The 14,782-nt window shown below is 46.8% G+C and overlaps 1 protein-coding gene across 1 annotated transcript; it reads left to right on the top strand.

The window, feature by feature from the left end:
• The first annotated feature begins 1,341 nt into the window (after positions 1-1,341).
• Positions 1,342-10,061, top strand: LOC137888517 (partitioning defective 3 homolog). The gene is made up of 2 exons (XM_068731918.1): positions 1,342-2,295; positions 6,236-10,061. The coding sequence occupies exons 1-2, from the start codon at positions 2,225-2,227 to the stop codon at positions 6,645-6,647; spliced, it is 483 nt and encodes a 160-aa protein (XP_068588019.1). The 5' UTR covers positions 1,342-2,224; the 3' UTR covers positions 6,648-10,061.
• The last annotated feature ends 4,721 nt before the right edge of the window (positions 10,062-14,782 follow it).

The raw sequence follows: 14,782 nt of genomic DNA on the forward strand, positions 1-14,782 counted from the left end.
TTTTCTTCCCGCTCCTCTTATCACGTGTTCTGGTAGATGAGGAATATTCAACGCTCCTAAACGGCTGAAGGGATTTTTATTATGTGAAAAATATTGTGACTGTAGTTTACCTGGTGCGGGAGCCTGACCCGCCCCTCTCAGTTGTGCCGCCAGTCTGTCCTCATTGTCGGCCGAGCAGGGAGGCGGTGCCAATGGATCCCAGAGTTCGACTCCCCCGGCTTCAAGTTGGTTGGAAGGGGGGTGCGTCTCTTTTCGCACCATTAATCGTTTTATGGCCTTCCCCACAAGCCGGCGTCCACGGTGCTCCCGCCAGGATCTCAATACGCTGCGCGGCCGTAAAAAGTAATTAGACTGGAGGTTACTGCACCCACACAGCTGAGGAGCACCGGAGGAGTTGTGGTACAAGTGTGGGCGGGACCTTGAGGTGGTGCTCTGCTGCTGAGAGAGATATTAGTGTGTGTGTGTGTGTGTGTGTGTGTGTGTGTGTGTGTGTGTGTGTGTGTGTGTGCTCTTGAACCAATTTTACACCTTGATAGTGGAAGTCCTCACTTTTTTAAAGAGGACGTTTGGGGTACGGTCAGCTTTAGGTTGAGTTTTTTGGATAAATTCAGGTGAAGGCTTGGTTAGGCACATAGTTATAATGGATGATGCCCCACATCTTTCCAACTTCTGAATTTGGGGAGGGGGGGGGGGGGTAGGTAGCATCCAACAGCTTTCTGTAACTGACAACGCATGTGTCGAACGTACGTCTGAAATATGTGAGATGACAATGTCCAAAAACACAGAGCTCTTAGAGACAGATATATACTGTGTATATATCTGTATATAAATATATAGATATATATATACGTTTGCCTTTAGGCCTGGTTGGGAAAACATGCAAACTAGAAACTGAACGGGCTCATAGCATCAAAATATGAATATGAATATAATATAAGTAATTTAAAATGACATAAAATCATTACAGACTTAATGACTGCACATCAATCATCGTGACTGTGCCGATATGCACGTGTGCACATGCCTACTGTGACCTAATAACCTGAACAGGAGGTGTTCATCTACAGCCATGTGTGTGTGTGTGTGGGGTGGGGGGGGGACTGTCACAATGTCAACAGGCCGAGCGTCGTCTCCTTCATTAACACCCACTAACATCCACCTCGTCTCATCACCGCTCCTGCTATGAGTCTCCAGCATGGCCCCTCCTCCCTCTGTCTGTCTGTGTCTCACCTTCATTATGACCCGAGAAGAGACGAGCTCAGGGTGTGTCTGCCCCCCCGAACTGACTGCTGGTAAGTGTCTGTGGTTTGGACTTGGGGGGGGGGGGGTGGGGGGGTGGATTTTGTGGGGGATCCTGTTTCAGGGACTGCTGCTACTTTTATTTGGCTACTGTGTGAAAAAAGTCGGAGTCCAGTTGTGGTGATTTTCATGCTTTTTGAATTTAAACGCAGGGATCACGTGTCTCATGTTTTGTCTCCCGACTCAGTCAAATCCGATTTGGTGAAATACAGTTTCCATTTGTCCAAACAGAGAGGAGCTTCTGTAGGAGACACTCTGTAAGATCCTTCAGTTCAAGCTTAAAGGATGAAACTCACCGTGACTGGATAACAGAAAAGTCCTGTTTATGTTTCATCTGATACATCCTTTGATTTACCACTTCTAAATGTTACTTAAAGTTTGTTTGATTTCAACTTGGCTCGCATCAATGTTTTATTGCTGCATCGTAATTAGAGATTATTACCGTTATTATAAAGCGCAGCGTATAGTGTAGGATGAACTGTGGAGGACCAATTACATGAAATAGACTGATCTGCTTCACGTAAAGTGTCGGCTCCTCCAACATCGCCCATTCAACACATCCATCTTGCATTAGCGCTGCAGGCAGTTCACCGTCATGAATGTTTTGAGTGAACACAGAAGAGGTCTCACTCTTTCTCTCACTCTGGGAGTGTAAAACCTCCAGACGACCCCCGGAGCCGAATCGGCGTGTTCTGGAGCCTCAACACTGTGTCTTTTAATTAAAGGGGCTGTTCACCCACATTCTAATGAGAAAACACAATATTTTTCCACTTCCACACAGATATTAAAGAGCAAAATGTCACTATGACCCACTTAAATGTGTTAACCGGTGCTGCCGTCTTGCTGTTTTCAGTCAAACGCCAGCAGCAACGGTCAGGGCGGGTACAGCCAGCCGGGTCGCCACTCGGTGTCGGTCGAGGTTCAGATGCAGCGGCAGCGACAGGAGGAGAGAGACTCGTTCGCCCAGGCACAGCGGCAGTACAGCTCCCTGCCACGGTAAGAGTGACCCTGTCTGTCTGTCTGTCTGTCTGTCTGACTGTCTCTCTGTCTGTCTGTTGGGCATCGTGTGAGATGTGTCCAGGAGGTTGTGACTGTGTTTGCATCTATTCTACATCCTGTAATTTAATGTAATGTACCGTAATGTCTCTCAAGGTGTGTGTGTGTGTGTGTGTGTGTGTGTGTGTGTGTGTGCGTGTGTGTGTGTGCGTGTGCGTGTGTACCCTCACGTTTGTGCACGCCTGTTAGATCGTGTCTGATTCATTGTAATAGCCGTGTTACAGCAATGATAGCAGATTTTATATATAACCTCTGAGTAAGAAAAAAAAGGTCACAGCTGGTCAGTTTCAGACCACAAACCTACACACACACACACACACACACACACACACACACACCCTCAGCCTCAGAATGGACGGATCATGTTACCCTATCACACAGATCTGACATGATTGCTTTCCTTAATGTAATTCCCTTTGATCCGCATGATATGACTGCCTGTTGTTCCAGGAAGAGAGTGTGTGTGTGGTGTGTGTGTGTGTGTGTGTGTGTGTGTGTGTGTGTGTGTGTGTGTGTGTGTGTGAGGAGTAGTGGGTACAGGAAGGGACTTATTGGAGATTTGGGGACATTTCATACGTTAACAGTCAAAAAAACAAGACAAAACCTTAATCTTGGTGCTATTAAATGAGTTGAAATGAGCTAAAGATGTGTGTTTATGATGCAGAAACACATTTATTGTGTAAAGTATAATAAATCATCAATGTATCATCATTAAGTTAACAAAATGTCAAGTTGTTCAAACCTTTGAAAGACTCTTCTAGGGGGACAATACCATGTTATTATGAGCTGTCAAACAAGATGTCTTCCTAAATGGACAGGGACCATCACCATGACCCAGCCCTCATGGACTTTCAGGCCCAAAGTCCTCATGGAGGGCTGAGGGGTTCTCACACTGTCCAGTCAAAAGAAAAGCTTCAGGGCTCTCTCTGTCTGTCTGACATTTTGAGTCACACAGTTCACAGTCTGAGGGAAATGCCCCAAATTCCTGCTGTGACATTAAATCACGGGTTAACCAGGGGAAGCCATTCAAGTCAGACGTTCACTCAGGCGTCCCTTCGTTTAGAAGAAGTCCGAAACCTACATTTTTACATTACATGATTTTTGCGTCATCAAGGTAACATGACACGTCGCCTCAAAGTGCTGCTCCCTTCCTATTTATACCGTGTTGAGCCCTTGCAGCGTCTCCCACTCAAGCACTTACCAGGTGACGTCAGTGAGGCCCCCTGAGGGGGGGGGGGGGGTCTTAAGGTCTCAGAGGTCACTCTGGGATCGGGCCCTCGACTTTGCTTGCGTGTCACAGGGTTTCATCAAACATTCGGTTGCCATTTGTGAAGCAATTTTAGATGTGGTTTTTTTCAGGAATGATGAAGCTGCAGTGTGAGTGACGTCGGGTCAAGTGTATTTATGCCGGACTAGACCCAGAATCCTTAGACTCATGTGAAGTTCAGAATCTCATGCATGTGAGCCTCAGGTCCAGGTGCGGGAGAGCAGACTGAGTTGGCCTCTTTTTTTGGGCGTTTTTTATTCTTGAATCAGGCAGGATTATTATTCTGTTATTCAGTTATTATGTTTCCCTGAAGCCGTCTGTAATTACTCTCTGGAACTATCAGCCCCACGAGGTCAAAGCAAGCAGACCAGGTGCACATCATCAGCTTGCACTTACCACACATATACAACATTAAACACATTATCTTCTATTACTTCACCAACGTACCCTAATCCACTGTTATCGACATAAATCCCTTCCTTGATAAATATTGCAGGCGGCTTTTGCTGAAAGATTAATGAACTGCCGTCTCGCTCCAGCGGTCAGAGGCAGCATCCTGTGGGCCCCGCGTCCCTTTTTTCGCTTCTCCACTAATTTCCATTAAGAAACTGCTCTGTTTGGATAAAACCCTGCTGCGGTGTCTCGAGAACACCGGCTATTGTTTGACTTACAGCATACCATCGCGTGACATCGCGAGGCCGAGACGGACTAAATGTGGAGCGGCCTCGGATTGGGATTGGCGGAGGGACGGAATCCTTCATGGGAGAGCATGACCAGGGTTGCGAATGGAGCCGTGATTAATGGCCGCGGCGTTCCTTAAAAAAAAGCAGCTTTCGTACTCGATAGAAGGTCAGATCCCTTCTGGGCGAGACCCCGTCCTAAAACCAGGACCTGTAAGTGAAAATAAACCGCTGCCGTTTGAAAGGAAGGGCGGCGGATGAAGTGCTCTTCATATTCATCACCGACGACCGCCACTGATCTCCGAGCCAAAGTAATGCCATCACGGGGCTGACCGAGTGCCGGCTGCAACAGCTGCAGCGGCGTTTGGTCTCACAACCCCCCCCCCCCCCCCGTCACTACAACCTCTCAACGAAGCCTCTTTTTTCCCCCCTCTCAATCTCACTCTGTCACCTTTCAACCTCTCTGTTTTATCATCTGTCATGTTTCAAAGTGTGCATGCGTGGAATACACAACCGCATACATCATTCTGTATTTACCGCACATGTACATTCCCCCCCCCCCCCCCCCCCCTTCCTTGGCACGGTATCTGACAGAGGGAGTTGATCTGGTTTGCATGTCTCAGCTGGGGGGCCAGGACCGGGCTTCGGCCTCTTTGTCAACATATGAAATGAAATCAGACGCCGGGGATGCCTGTCTCTGAAAATTGGAATCACTCGAGCGTGAGCGGGAATAAACCCGGGCTGTATTCTCCTATCTCGCCGATCGAGAAGCGTATCCATTCCCAATTGCGTCCAATCTCTGCTGAATAAAAACAAAGGCTCTTTTCTATTCTCATTAAGGTTTTTTTTTTTCTTTTTTTTCCTCCCCTTCCTACTCAAATCCAAACACGGGAATAATACGATTTCTTCACAGCTGGCTGATAAACCTGCTAATTATGTATGGCTCCAAGTCAAAAAGCCCATTGATGTTTCTGTGTGTCGTCGTCGTCGTCGTCTTCTTCTTCTCTCTCTGCTCTCATTTTTGCCGTGTCCTCGAGATGAATGGGTGGAGCTGTAGTGGCTTGGGACACTCATGCATATCGTATGGACTCTCTCACACACACACACACACACACACACACACACACACACATACAAAAGCAGGGGCTGCCACAAAGAGGCCAGCCAAGCAAAAATGAGAGGCGATGTCACACATCTGGATTTATTTATTTTTTTGCGGTAAAGGGCAGGACATCCCCTCCGAAGCGTGACAACTATCCGTGCCTTTTGAGACAAGTGTCAAGCGTCAAATACCCAATCCCATGTTAAATCCACTGCGGAACAAGATGGTCGCCTCGCTCTTTCTCTTCCACCTGCTGAAGGTCTGCTGCTCCTGTCTGTCAGATCCGATGGTTGTTTCTGTCCGTCTTGAAATGGGCCTAATGGGCTGGAAGGGGACTTTGACATGGTTAGCTATGTTTTTACTGTGGGGGCGGTACTTGCCCAGAGGCAGTTTGTGAGGCTGTAATGGTTCCTCATTTTCATTGAATGTGATGTCTTGGCTACCATGCGACTGACAGTATAACCATGTTTCAGCTAAAGCACAAACACTAGTCCCTCTCCCACCAGGTAATGGCTTTTGAACAAACATTATTGTTGCTGGCTATATTTTTCCCAGCAGACCAGGTCCCAATATGCGACTTAGAGGGTTCAAGTTGTGTGTCATGGAGAAACGTATCGGCGCATTATGTGTGGTTGTTTGAAACTGCATCACCTGATTTATTTATATTTGGTACCAGAAATCACACATGTCCCAAGTCGCTCATATGAAACGTCTCACATGTATGACATTTCGGGTTTTTCTTAATAGGGCGAAACAAATCATCGATGCGTCATGTTCACGGAGCATCTCACCTTTTCCTCTCCTGTTTCCTGTTTCCTGTCTCCTCACCAGGCAACCCAGGAAGAACCCCAGCACCATCTCCCAGGACTCGTGGGACAAGGCGTACCCTCCCGGTGAGGTCTTCCAGACGGCCAAGGACAACCCCAGGTACTCGAGCTACCAGGGCTCCAGGAACGGATACCCGGGCGGCGGCGGCGGCGGCGGCTGCGGGGTCAACGCCCGGGTCCTCCTGGAGGCCCAGGAGCTCCTGAGGCAGGAGCAGAGGCGCCGAGAGCAGGAAGCCAAAGGGAAGCTGATGCAGGAGAGCATCGGTAACAGCAGCTACGAGGGGTACCCTACAGCGCGCCTGAAGGACCCGGCCTCCCCCAAGGGTCCGTACCGCCATGACGTGCCGCCGTCGCCTTCGCAGTTAGCGAGGCTCAATAGAATCGGGTCGGAGAAAGGAAGACTTTTTTATTCTTGAGGAGTATTGTTGGACTGATGGATGAAGAGCTGAACGGAGAACTTGTGCCACAGGAGCTAAGGGGATTACCTTGAAGAAACGAGTCAAAGTGGACGCTACGGAGGGGACAACCTAGAGGTCTTATAGCTTAGCGGTGGTCTTAGAGGTAACCAGATGTGAAGTGTGCTCAGTATGTGGGTGTTTGTGTTCAATCCCCCGCCGTGCCGACGACCTACAGTCAGTCGCTCGTCCTCCCACAGACAGGAGACGCTCGGTGTCTTCTCCGACGCTCGCTCGCAGTCGTCCAGGACTCTTGATTCATCGAGATCCGGCGCCGTCACGTGCTGACAATCAACCGGGCCGACCGGCAAGTGAGTGGGCGTTCTTCTGAGCCCATGGGGAGGCGTCACTTTCTGTGTGGGTTTAGTGTGTGGGCGTGTGACAAGGTACATGTTTCACAATCAGGCATTCGTGTCGTGGCTTTAAAATAAAACGTGTCCCGTTGGGTGGGGGGGGGGGGTCTATAGTTAACACTCGACCCCCGCTGACGGCGTTTCTCTGCATTCTGTTTTCTCCTCAGCGATCGCTCTCTCTCTCTCTCTCACTCGAGTACTTCCCCCGGGGAGAAGAGAAAACACGTATGAAATGTATGAAAGAAGCGGGGCACAGTGTGCGTGTTATTAATAAAGAAAAGCCCCCCCCTCATAAATGATTCATATCGTGCGTTATCTCCGTGGAGGAGACCCAGGCAGAGAGGGTAGACGGCTCTGATCCTCTGCCTGGCCCCCCTGCACCGCTCTGGGCTTGACTCGCTGGCCCGCCTGCCTGCCTGCCTGCCTGCCTGTCTGTCTGTCTGTCTGGAGCTCTGGCTCCCATCCTCCTCTCGTTCTCGTCGCCTCTCTGTTCATTACGTTTCTTTCTTCTACCTCAACACCCCCACCTTCATCCTCCTCCTCAGCTCCTCGCTCATCTCCCACCTTCCTCTCATGTCGCCCCTCCCCTTCCCCTCACTCTTCCTCCTGCTCACCACCATCCTCCTCCTCCTCCTCCTCCTCCTCCTCCTCGTCTCCAGAGTCAGACTCTGCTCTGAATTTTTCATCACAAGCCACCTGCTGCCTGCCAGAGCCAAAGAACGCTGCCACCAGAGGAACCGACAGAGGGCCCCGGCTTCTGACATAAAGAGAGGAATAAAAGCACCAAAAAACGAGCCAGAATAGCGATGGGTAGAGAGACAATAAACCTGCCAGTGTGAGATTAGCTGCAGCTTTTCTCCCGGCTTTTTTTTAACAAAAGGCAAAATTGTCCTCATGAGTTAATTGCTTTCAATTGCTGTAATTGCTTTCTGTAATTTTACCTTTTTAAGCATTTAGCTGACAATTTTGAGAAATGTTTCTTAGAACTGCTTTTTTCCCCAAAAAAAGAAAAGAAAAAGGGGGATATTTCTCAGTGTGGTGTGTAAATGATCCAGAGCAAGTTGCCTGGTCTCACTAGAAACAGGCAGTGGTCACACACTCACAGGGCTAGTTAGCCACCGAGAACAATGCTAGCGGTAGTCACAGAAGCTCTCAGTGACAAACTGACATTCAGCTTAACTTCAGTCACTTACCACAATGCAGTCACACAGTTTATTACAGAAGACGTGTTTGGACCATCGGATCCTGTCTTGTGACCGTGGCTCGCATGTGGAGCAGCTGATGTTACCCACAGGAGAAGGTGCAGCTCGACAAAGCAACAATACCTTCCCCCATTTAGGAGATCTTCTGCGTCAAAAGTGAAATTTCATGCAAACGTTCTCACACAGATTTAATTGCCCCTTCAAATTAAATGCTATGGGAATAATAGGACTCAAAACCTGGACAAATTAAACCAAAACTGAAGTGAAGCGACCCATTAAAGCGGTGACATTAGCTATGAATCATGCTAGCCCAGTGACTCGTTGTAGTTATGAGTCGGAAATGAGACCTTGGGCATCGCTGACACATTTAAAAGTGCTGAATTTGAAATTAAGATCATTAATATAGCAGCGAACACTGCTTGCTGTGTAGTTGAGTAATGTCTTGAGAGAACAAAGTCGATCTCAGCGCCCACCCTCCTGTTCCCCCTCAGGCTAGCGCCGTTAGCGCCGAGCCCGTCGCCATGTTGAGAGCCGCGTGGAGGCAATAGATGGTGCTCTGTGTTTCTGTTTTGTGCACCTTTTTTTTTTATAAATCCCTCACACGGCCCGCCCGGCCCACCAGCTGTAATTGTTGCAGTAGGTGGCATCCGATTCTCCCGGTCTGAACCTGCCCCTCTTTGACATCGCTAATGTTTGCGACATGACGGTCTCCGCCTGCAAGCGAAAACAAATGAGATCGAGCCGAGGTCAAACTTAAAGCAAAGGGAAATACAAAAAATATAAATATATATATATATATATATATATATATATATATATATATATATATATATATATATATATATAAAATGGCCATCGCTGAGCTGTGGAAAACAAACAGGCGGTGCATAATTGCCCTTCACTCCTACACTCCCGGTATGCAGAGTGAAGCTGCGTGACATACATTATCTCCCGTTAGTTAAATGGAGGCCCTCGCTGGGAGAGATGCAGGCTGAGTGGGGTGGGGGGGGGGGTAATAAATGATGACGACAGTAAGAAGATGAAGAAGAAAAAGGCATTATTCCAGTGTGCACACCGTTCACACGACTCTGATTTAAGCTAAAATGTCCCGTCTGCAGTGTGCTTGTACCAGGGTGTAATGACACGAACGCACCACGGCCCCTTGTCCATGTGTGTTTTTAAATCCACGCTGCGGTGGGGCTGATGAAAACTGTTACCAAATAAGATACCGACAACATACCCGTCCTCTGAATGACTCGTCAGTGAAGGTGTTTGGTTGTAGTGGCCAGCACTTCCTGCTGTGAACACATTGAGAAGGATGGATTTGACCTGTGCTCCAGACGTCGTGGACTTTGCTGTCCAGTTACGGGGTCAGAAAAATCGCTAAGTGCCTGATATCATATCACAATATTTTACACAAGAGAGGGACGCGATGTGATTCGCTTGTCACCGACACTACGGCACACAGACTACAGTGTGTTTTTAAACATTTTTGATATATTGAAACATGTCATTTTTTTGGGGTACTCCTTCCAGAAGCTTTTTTTCTTTGTTTTAATTTTATTTTATTTACAAGAGCCAACACTTTACGAGCGGTTATCAGCGTATTTGTATCCCGTTTGACATTGCCTTCGACCATGCTGTACCATGATGTGTTTTAAAGTATAATAAGAAATGGAAGCTGATGTGCAATTGTTGTTGTTTTTTTTCCAGAAAACTTTTACATGATATATTAATAAGAAATGTATACAGCCACTTTTCCTGTACATATCAAATTTAGAATAAAACGGAAGGCTGTTCTGCATCCTGTTTACAACCTCTGCCTGTTTCTGCCTTTTCTTTTCCTCGGCCCGGCTTTGAACCGGGGTCCACACGAGTCTTTTAATGCAGCGGGAGGGACTCGTTCTGCCGTCAAATGTCAGATCTGTCAGGTCCGCCTGCTGATGTCTTCTTCTGAGGCCGACGGTGACAGAAGAGATTATATATATACACCAAGTGAAACATCATTGGTTCCTGTGGGAGAATCAGATGGGCTGATCAGACCAACATTTTGGCTTCTCTGCAACAACCGTGTCGCTGTGTGTGTGACCGATCTGTCCAACACGCTGAGGTAATCTCCCCTAAACGCCGCTGAGCTTCCTGTTATTAAGTCCAACCGCGTTCCCATTGTCCCTCACAGGGGATCTGTTGAGCGGCTCCCTGCTACTGTTTTTGTTCTGATGGTCAAAGGTGACGTCCTAACCAAACACCATTAATGCTACTTAAGCCAGCCGGCTGTGTGTGTGTGTGCGTGTGTGTGTGTGTGTGTGTGTGTGTGTTGGAGGAAACCGAAAAACTGAGAACAGAGGGAAAAGAGGTGGAAATGGAGAAATCCCTTTTGCCTCATCCGGTGCTTTTATCCTTCGCGACAGTCTGTTCTCTTGATTGACTTCATGGTGTGTGTGTGTGTGTGTGTGTGTGTGTGTGTGTGTGTGTGTGTGTGTGTGTGTGTGTGTGTGTGTGTGTGTGTGAGAGATATCCAGAGGGAGTTGTACATGCAGAAGATTGTGTCGTCATGCCTTGGTCCTATTCAACCTTCAGAACATTTCCTCTAAGGTGCGCTGAGGAAACACTCGCACACAGAGGCTTACGATAGCGAGGACGTTCGGCTCTCCCAGGCGTGGATTTACAAGAACACAGGATGCCGTTCGGTCCGTCTCTTTACATTTGTATTCAAACGCCGCTGAAATGTGGAACACGCACAGTGCCTCCTTTGTTTAATGCAGTCCATGTGAGACAAACAGGTGTGCCTGGGCTTCCTCTCTCAGGTCTCTTAGCATTTATCTTTATGCTTATTTCAAGGACAGTTGCATGGTAGCGTATATATGAAGTTTTAGGCCCCTCTTTGTTTTAGCATATATGCTAGTCTGCACTACACCAACACACAGACAGACGTGGTCCCCAAAGGGTAACATTGTGATTCCTAATGCTAACATCAGCAGATGTTAACATGCTAACAGGCAAAACTAAGCTGGTGAACGTTATACCTGCTAAACATTAGCATTTTCACCTTGAGCGTGTTTTTTTAGCTCAGTGAAGCCTCTCAGGGCCGTGAGTCTTGTTGCGTGAGTTAATATAATGTGTTAAAAGATGTATTGCATTGCTTCTATTATCAATGATGTTTTCAGTGTGATGATGCATGAAATAATCAGAGCCTACCATGTGTTTGGCGCGATGTCCAAAGTCTGCATGCAGAGGTTTCTTTAATTAAGGAGTTGTTTCTCTTGGCTCCAGCCACATAACCACACTCTTTCCATTAGCTCGCGGAAAACTTCTGATCTCTCGCCAATAAAACCCCTCCGACAGGTGATGCTGCTCGTGTTGCATCACTCTGACGTCCCGTAACATCGGCGAGAGACGGGACCGGCCTAAACATCAGGCCGATGTGTTTTTTCGGCACAAAGGCTTTCATCTCGGCATCACGCTCGTGACGCTCGGCCAGGTTTTTACAATGCCTGAGAAAAATGATGAACAGTCCACATTAATGTGGGGAAAATAAGTCTTGAACACAACTAAATATAAGCAGAAATATCCTTAAAACCTGCAGGTACGGAGTCAAAAGTGCGCCACCAAATTATAATCAATGAACACACACATTAGCCGTCAGCCTTTAAATGATAAAGTTATAATTGAATTTTGATATGTAATTGCAAAACACATTTTTAAATGCTTCTCAATGTTTGTTTTTTTCACTCACTTATACATTTACCTATCGCGTTTGATCTCAAAATTAATTGGTTTTGAATTAGTTTTTGTCGTTTCCATTTTGCCTCAATTTAAAGATGTACCGTCTAAATAAATGAATTCATTCTAAGTCAAAGAGCCGCAGCAGTAGCTCTGATTCACCAGCTGTTATGTCGGTGGCGCCAATCAGAATGTAATGATCATTTAGCTGCATAATCTAAATGCAAATATAATTAATCAATTTACAATTGCTTTTTAAATTCATCAGTTAATTTGATTTCAATTATACAAAAAAAACAAAAAAAACTGTACTTGCTTCCGTGGCACAGTCCAGGTCTGTAAAGCGCCCTGGACCGGATCTCGCAGTTGCACCTTGACCTGCTAACGACACAGTGACACTACAGTACTACAGGACCAGCCACATCCTGCTCTTGGGGCCAGTAAACTTTACCCTCTGTATGGTTTCTCATTCTCCTTTCAGCAGCTCTGCAACATTTGAATGCGCTTCCACATCACCCCCGGAGCAATGTCACGCATGGTTTCAACCGCGGCCCTTTTTCTGTCAACAGAGAGCCACAACAAGAGTCTGCTAAACCTTTTATTTTACAGCCACCGCCGCCATCCGTGCACCGTGTCGCCATTAACGAGGCCTATTATTTTGTGTAATGTCACGCTCACCTCGCACAAAGGGGGGGGGGGGGGGGGGCGGGTTAAGCTATTGAGCTTACTTGGAGGTCGGATAAGGGCCCGTTAAGAGGTGACACCTGTTTCTGCTCACTTTCTTTTTTTTTTTTTATCTATTCGACGTTCATGCACAGATGACACCATCCTTCTGGAATTTGGAGACAAAGCTGGAGAAGTTGCAAAAGCGGGGGAAGACACGGAACCATAAATCGAGATGGGAGACAAAACTAACAGGAGGAAGTTCTCCAGATTTAACCTCCTTTACACCTGTCGGACATCTGGAAAGAGTTTGTTTTTCTTACCGTGGAATCATAAATGCTTTGACCCTCTTACATGCAACGCAGACTCAACAACCTTGTGAACGCATGTTGACATATAGCATGGATCGAATCGAACGTGTTTATTAATACATGTGCAGTTTTTAAGACCTCTGCGAAAGCAGCCATTCGCAGTGCCTCTGCTAAAACAGAATTATCTGTATAGAATGTGAGGAATGTGTTATTGCAGTGAGGAGATTCTTCTGCCCTCTTTATCAGTAGTATGTGTCCAAAACAAACATGTATCAACTCTAGAGCAATTAGCGCATTCTCTAGTTCTTACTTTTGTACTTCTGCTTCCTAGAATTAACCTCCTAATTTTCCTGGAACTGTTGAATATTTTAGATTAGATTTTATTTAGCATGTTTTATCTGTTTTGCAATATGAAACTAAGCTCTTTTAGTTGTCTTGCCTCTCCTGGTGTACAGTAGAGATGTATGTCTCCAGAGAAAGGGAAGCTATTATCAAAGCTGCATCTATGCGAGGGCGCTTCACTGGAGGAGGTATAACTTTTATTTTCTTCTGGACATTCAGGCTGGATCACCGGTCTGCTTAGACGTAGGGGGACATTTGGGGTAATGGCAGCATAAAGCTAAAGGTGAGAGGAAAAAGATGGACGGGAAATGTTTTTTGAAGAGAAACTAAAACTAGCAAAGACTCAACAATACAAAGAGAACAAAAAAAGAAAAGTTCTCAGGGTGGCCAAGCTGCCCGAAAAATAAACACAACCCAGCACTATCCTCAACACAGGAAAACTAAACTCGGCCCAAAAGAAACATTTCTTTATTGAGCAACATTATACTAATAAACTCCCGAAATCAGAAACCACAGATGTCCCTCTAGCACGTAGCATCACCAGCACAGACGGGGAAACTTCCAGGACCCACCGAATCCGACAAGCATTGACTCCGACAGGATTCTGTCCAACTTCCCTCCGTCAAACGCTCCATGAAATGACTCTAACACGCCCCGCTCTCCTCTGCTTAGCCTAACTTAGCCATGAAACCCCCTTCCTGGATTTCATGCCTCCTGTAGCCGGACAATGAGCTGTCTAATGCTGGCGGGTAGCCTGAGTGGTTCATGTCTGAAGTATCCCGGAGGAACTCTGTGCCATCTGAAAGGAATGACATATGCATGAGTCAGATCCAGGTTGTGCTTTTAGTTGTAGGAAGGCCACAACCCAGGACTAGTTATTTAAAGGAGTGAGACTCCACTTAACTAGCATGGAGCTACTAAAAATTACAACCACAGAAATAGAACAGGAGTAGAACGGACATTGAACTGTTTGTTCTGTGGTTATTGTTAGTTATGGTGACAACACACGTCAGTGTAAAGTGTTGTCGCAACGGGCTGGTCTTGCCTTCGCCAAAGCAGTATTAGAGCAGACGCAGCTCCGGAGACGGAAGGCTAGCTAGTTAGCTAGGTAGCTCGTCCTTCTCCAGAGCAGAGGGGGGGGGGGGGTTTGACCCAGCACTTGCCACCAAATGTCTGCCACATTTTCTGTAACAAAGTGCAGCATTAAAGCATGGGGGAATTAGCAAGCTAGCTAACTAGCCAGCTGTCCACAAGTTAGCTAGCTAGCTTGACAATTCCCCTATTCTTTAATGCCACACTGGCTACAGGACATGAGCCAATCGAAGATCTGGCGATAGCAATGTGCTGTCCTACACTGTGACAAGAGTGAGTGGACGAAGCATCAAATTGTTTAATATTAGTCATTTATTCTGGCTCTCTACGCTTCTTAACGTTAGTACTTCACTGCTCGTTTTAGTCGTTACTGCAAAACCTAACCTCAGTGAGTCCTTATCTTAGTTTAT

The sequence above is a fragment of the Cebidichthys violaceus genome, unplaced genomic scaffold (genome assembly GCF_023349555.1).
Source record: "Cebidichthys violaceus isolate CVI_PGR_0920_01 unplaced genomic scaffold, fCebVio1.0.p SCAF_549, whole genome shotgun sequence".
NCBI classification, from domain to species: domain Eukaryota; kingdom Metazoa; phylum Chordata; class Actinopteri; order Perciformes; family Stichaeidae; genus Cebidichthys; species Cebidichthys violaceus.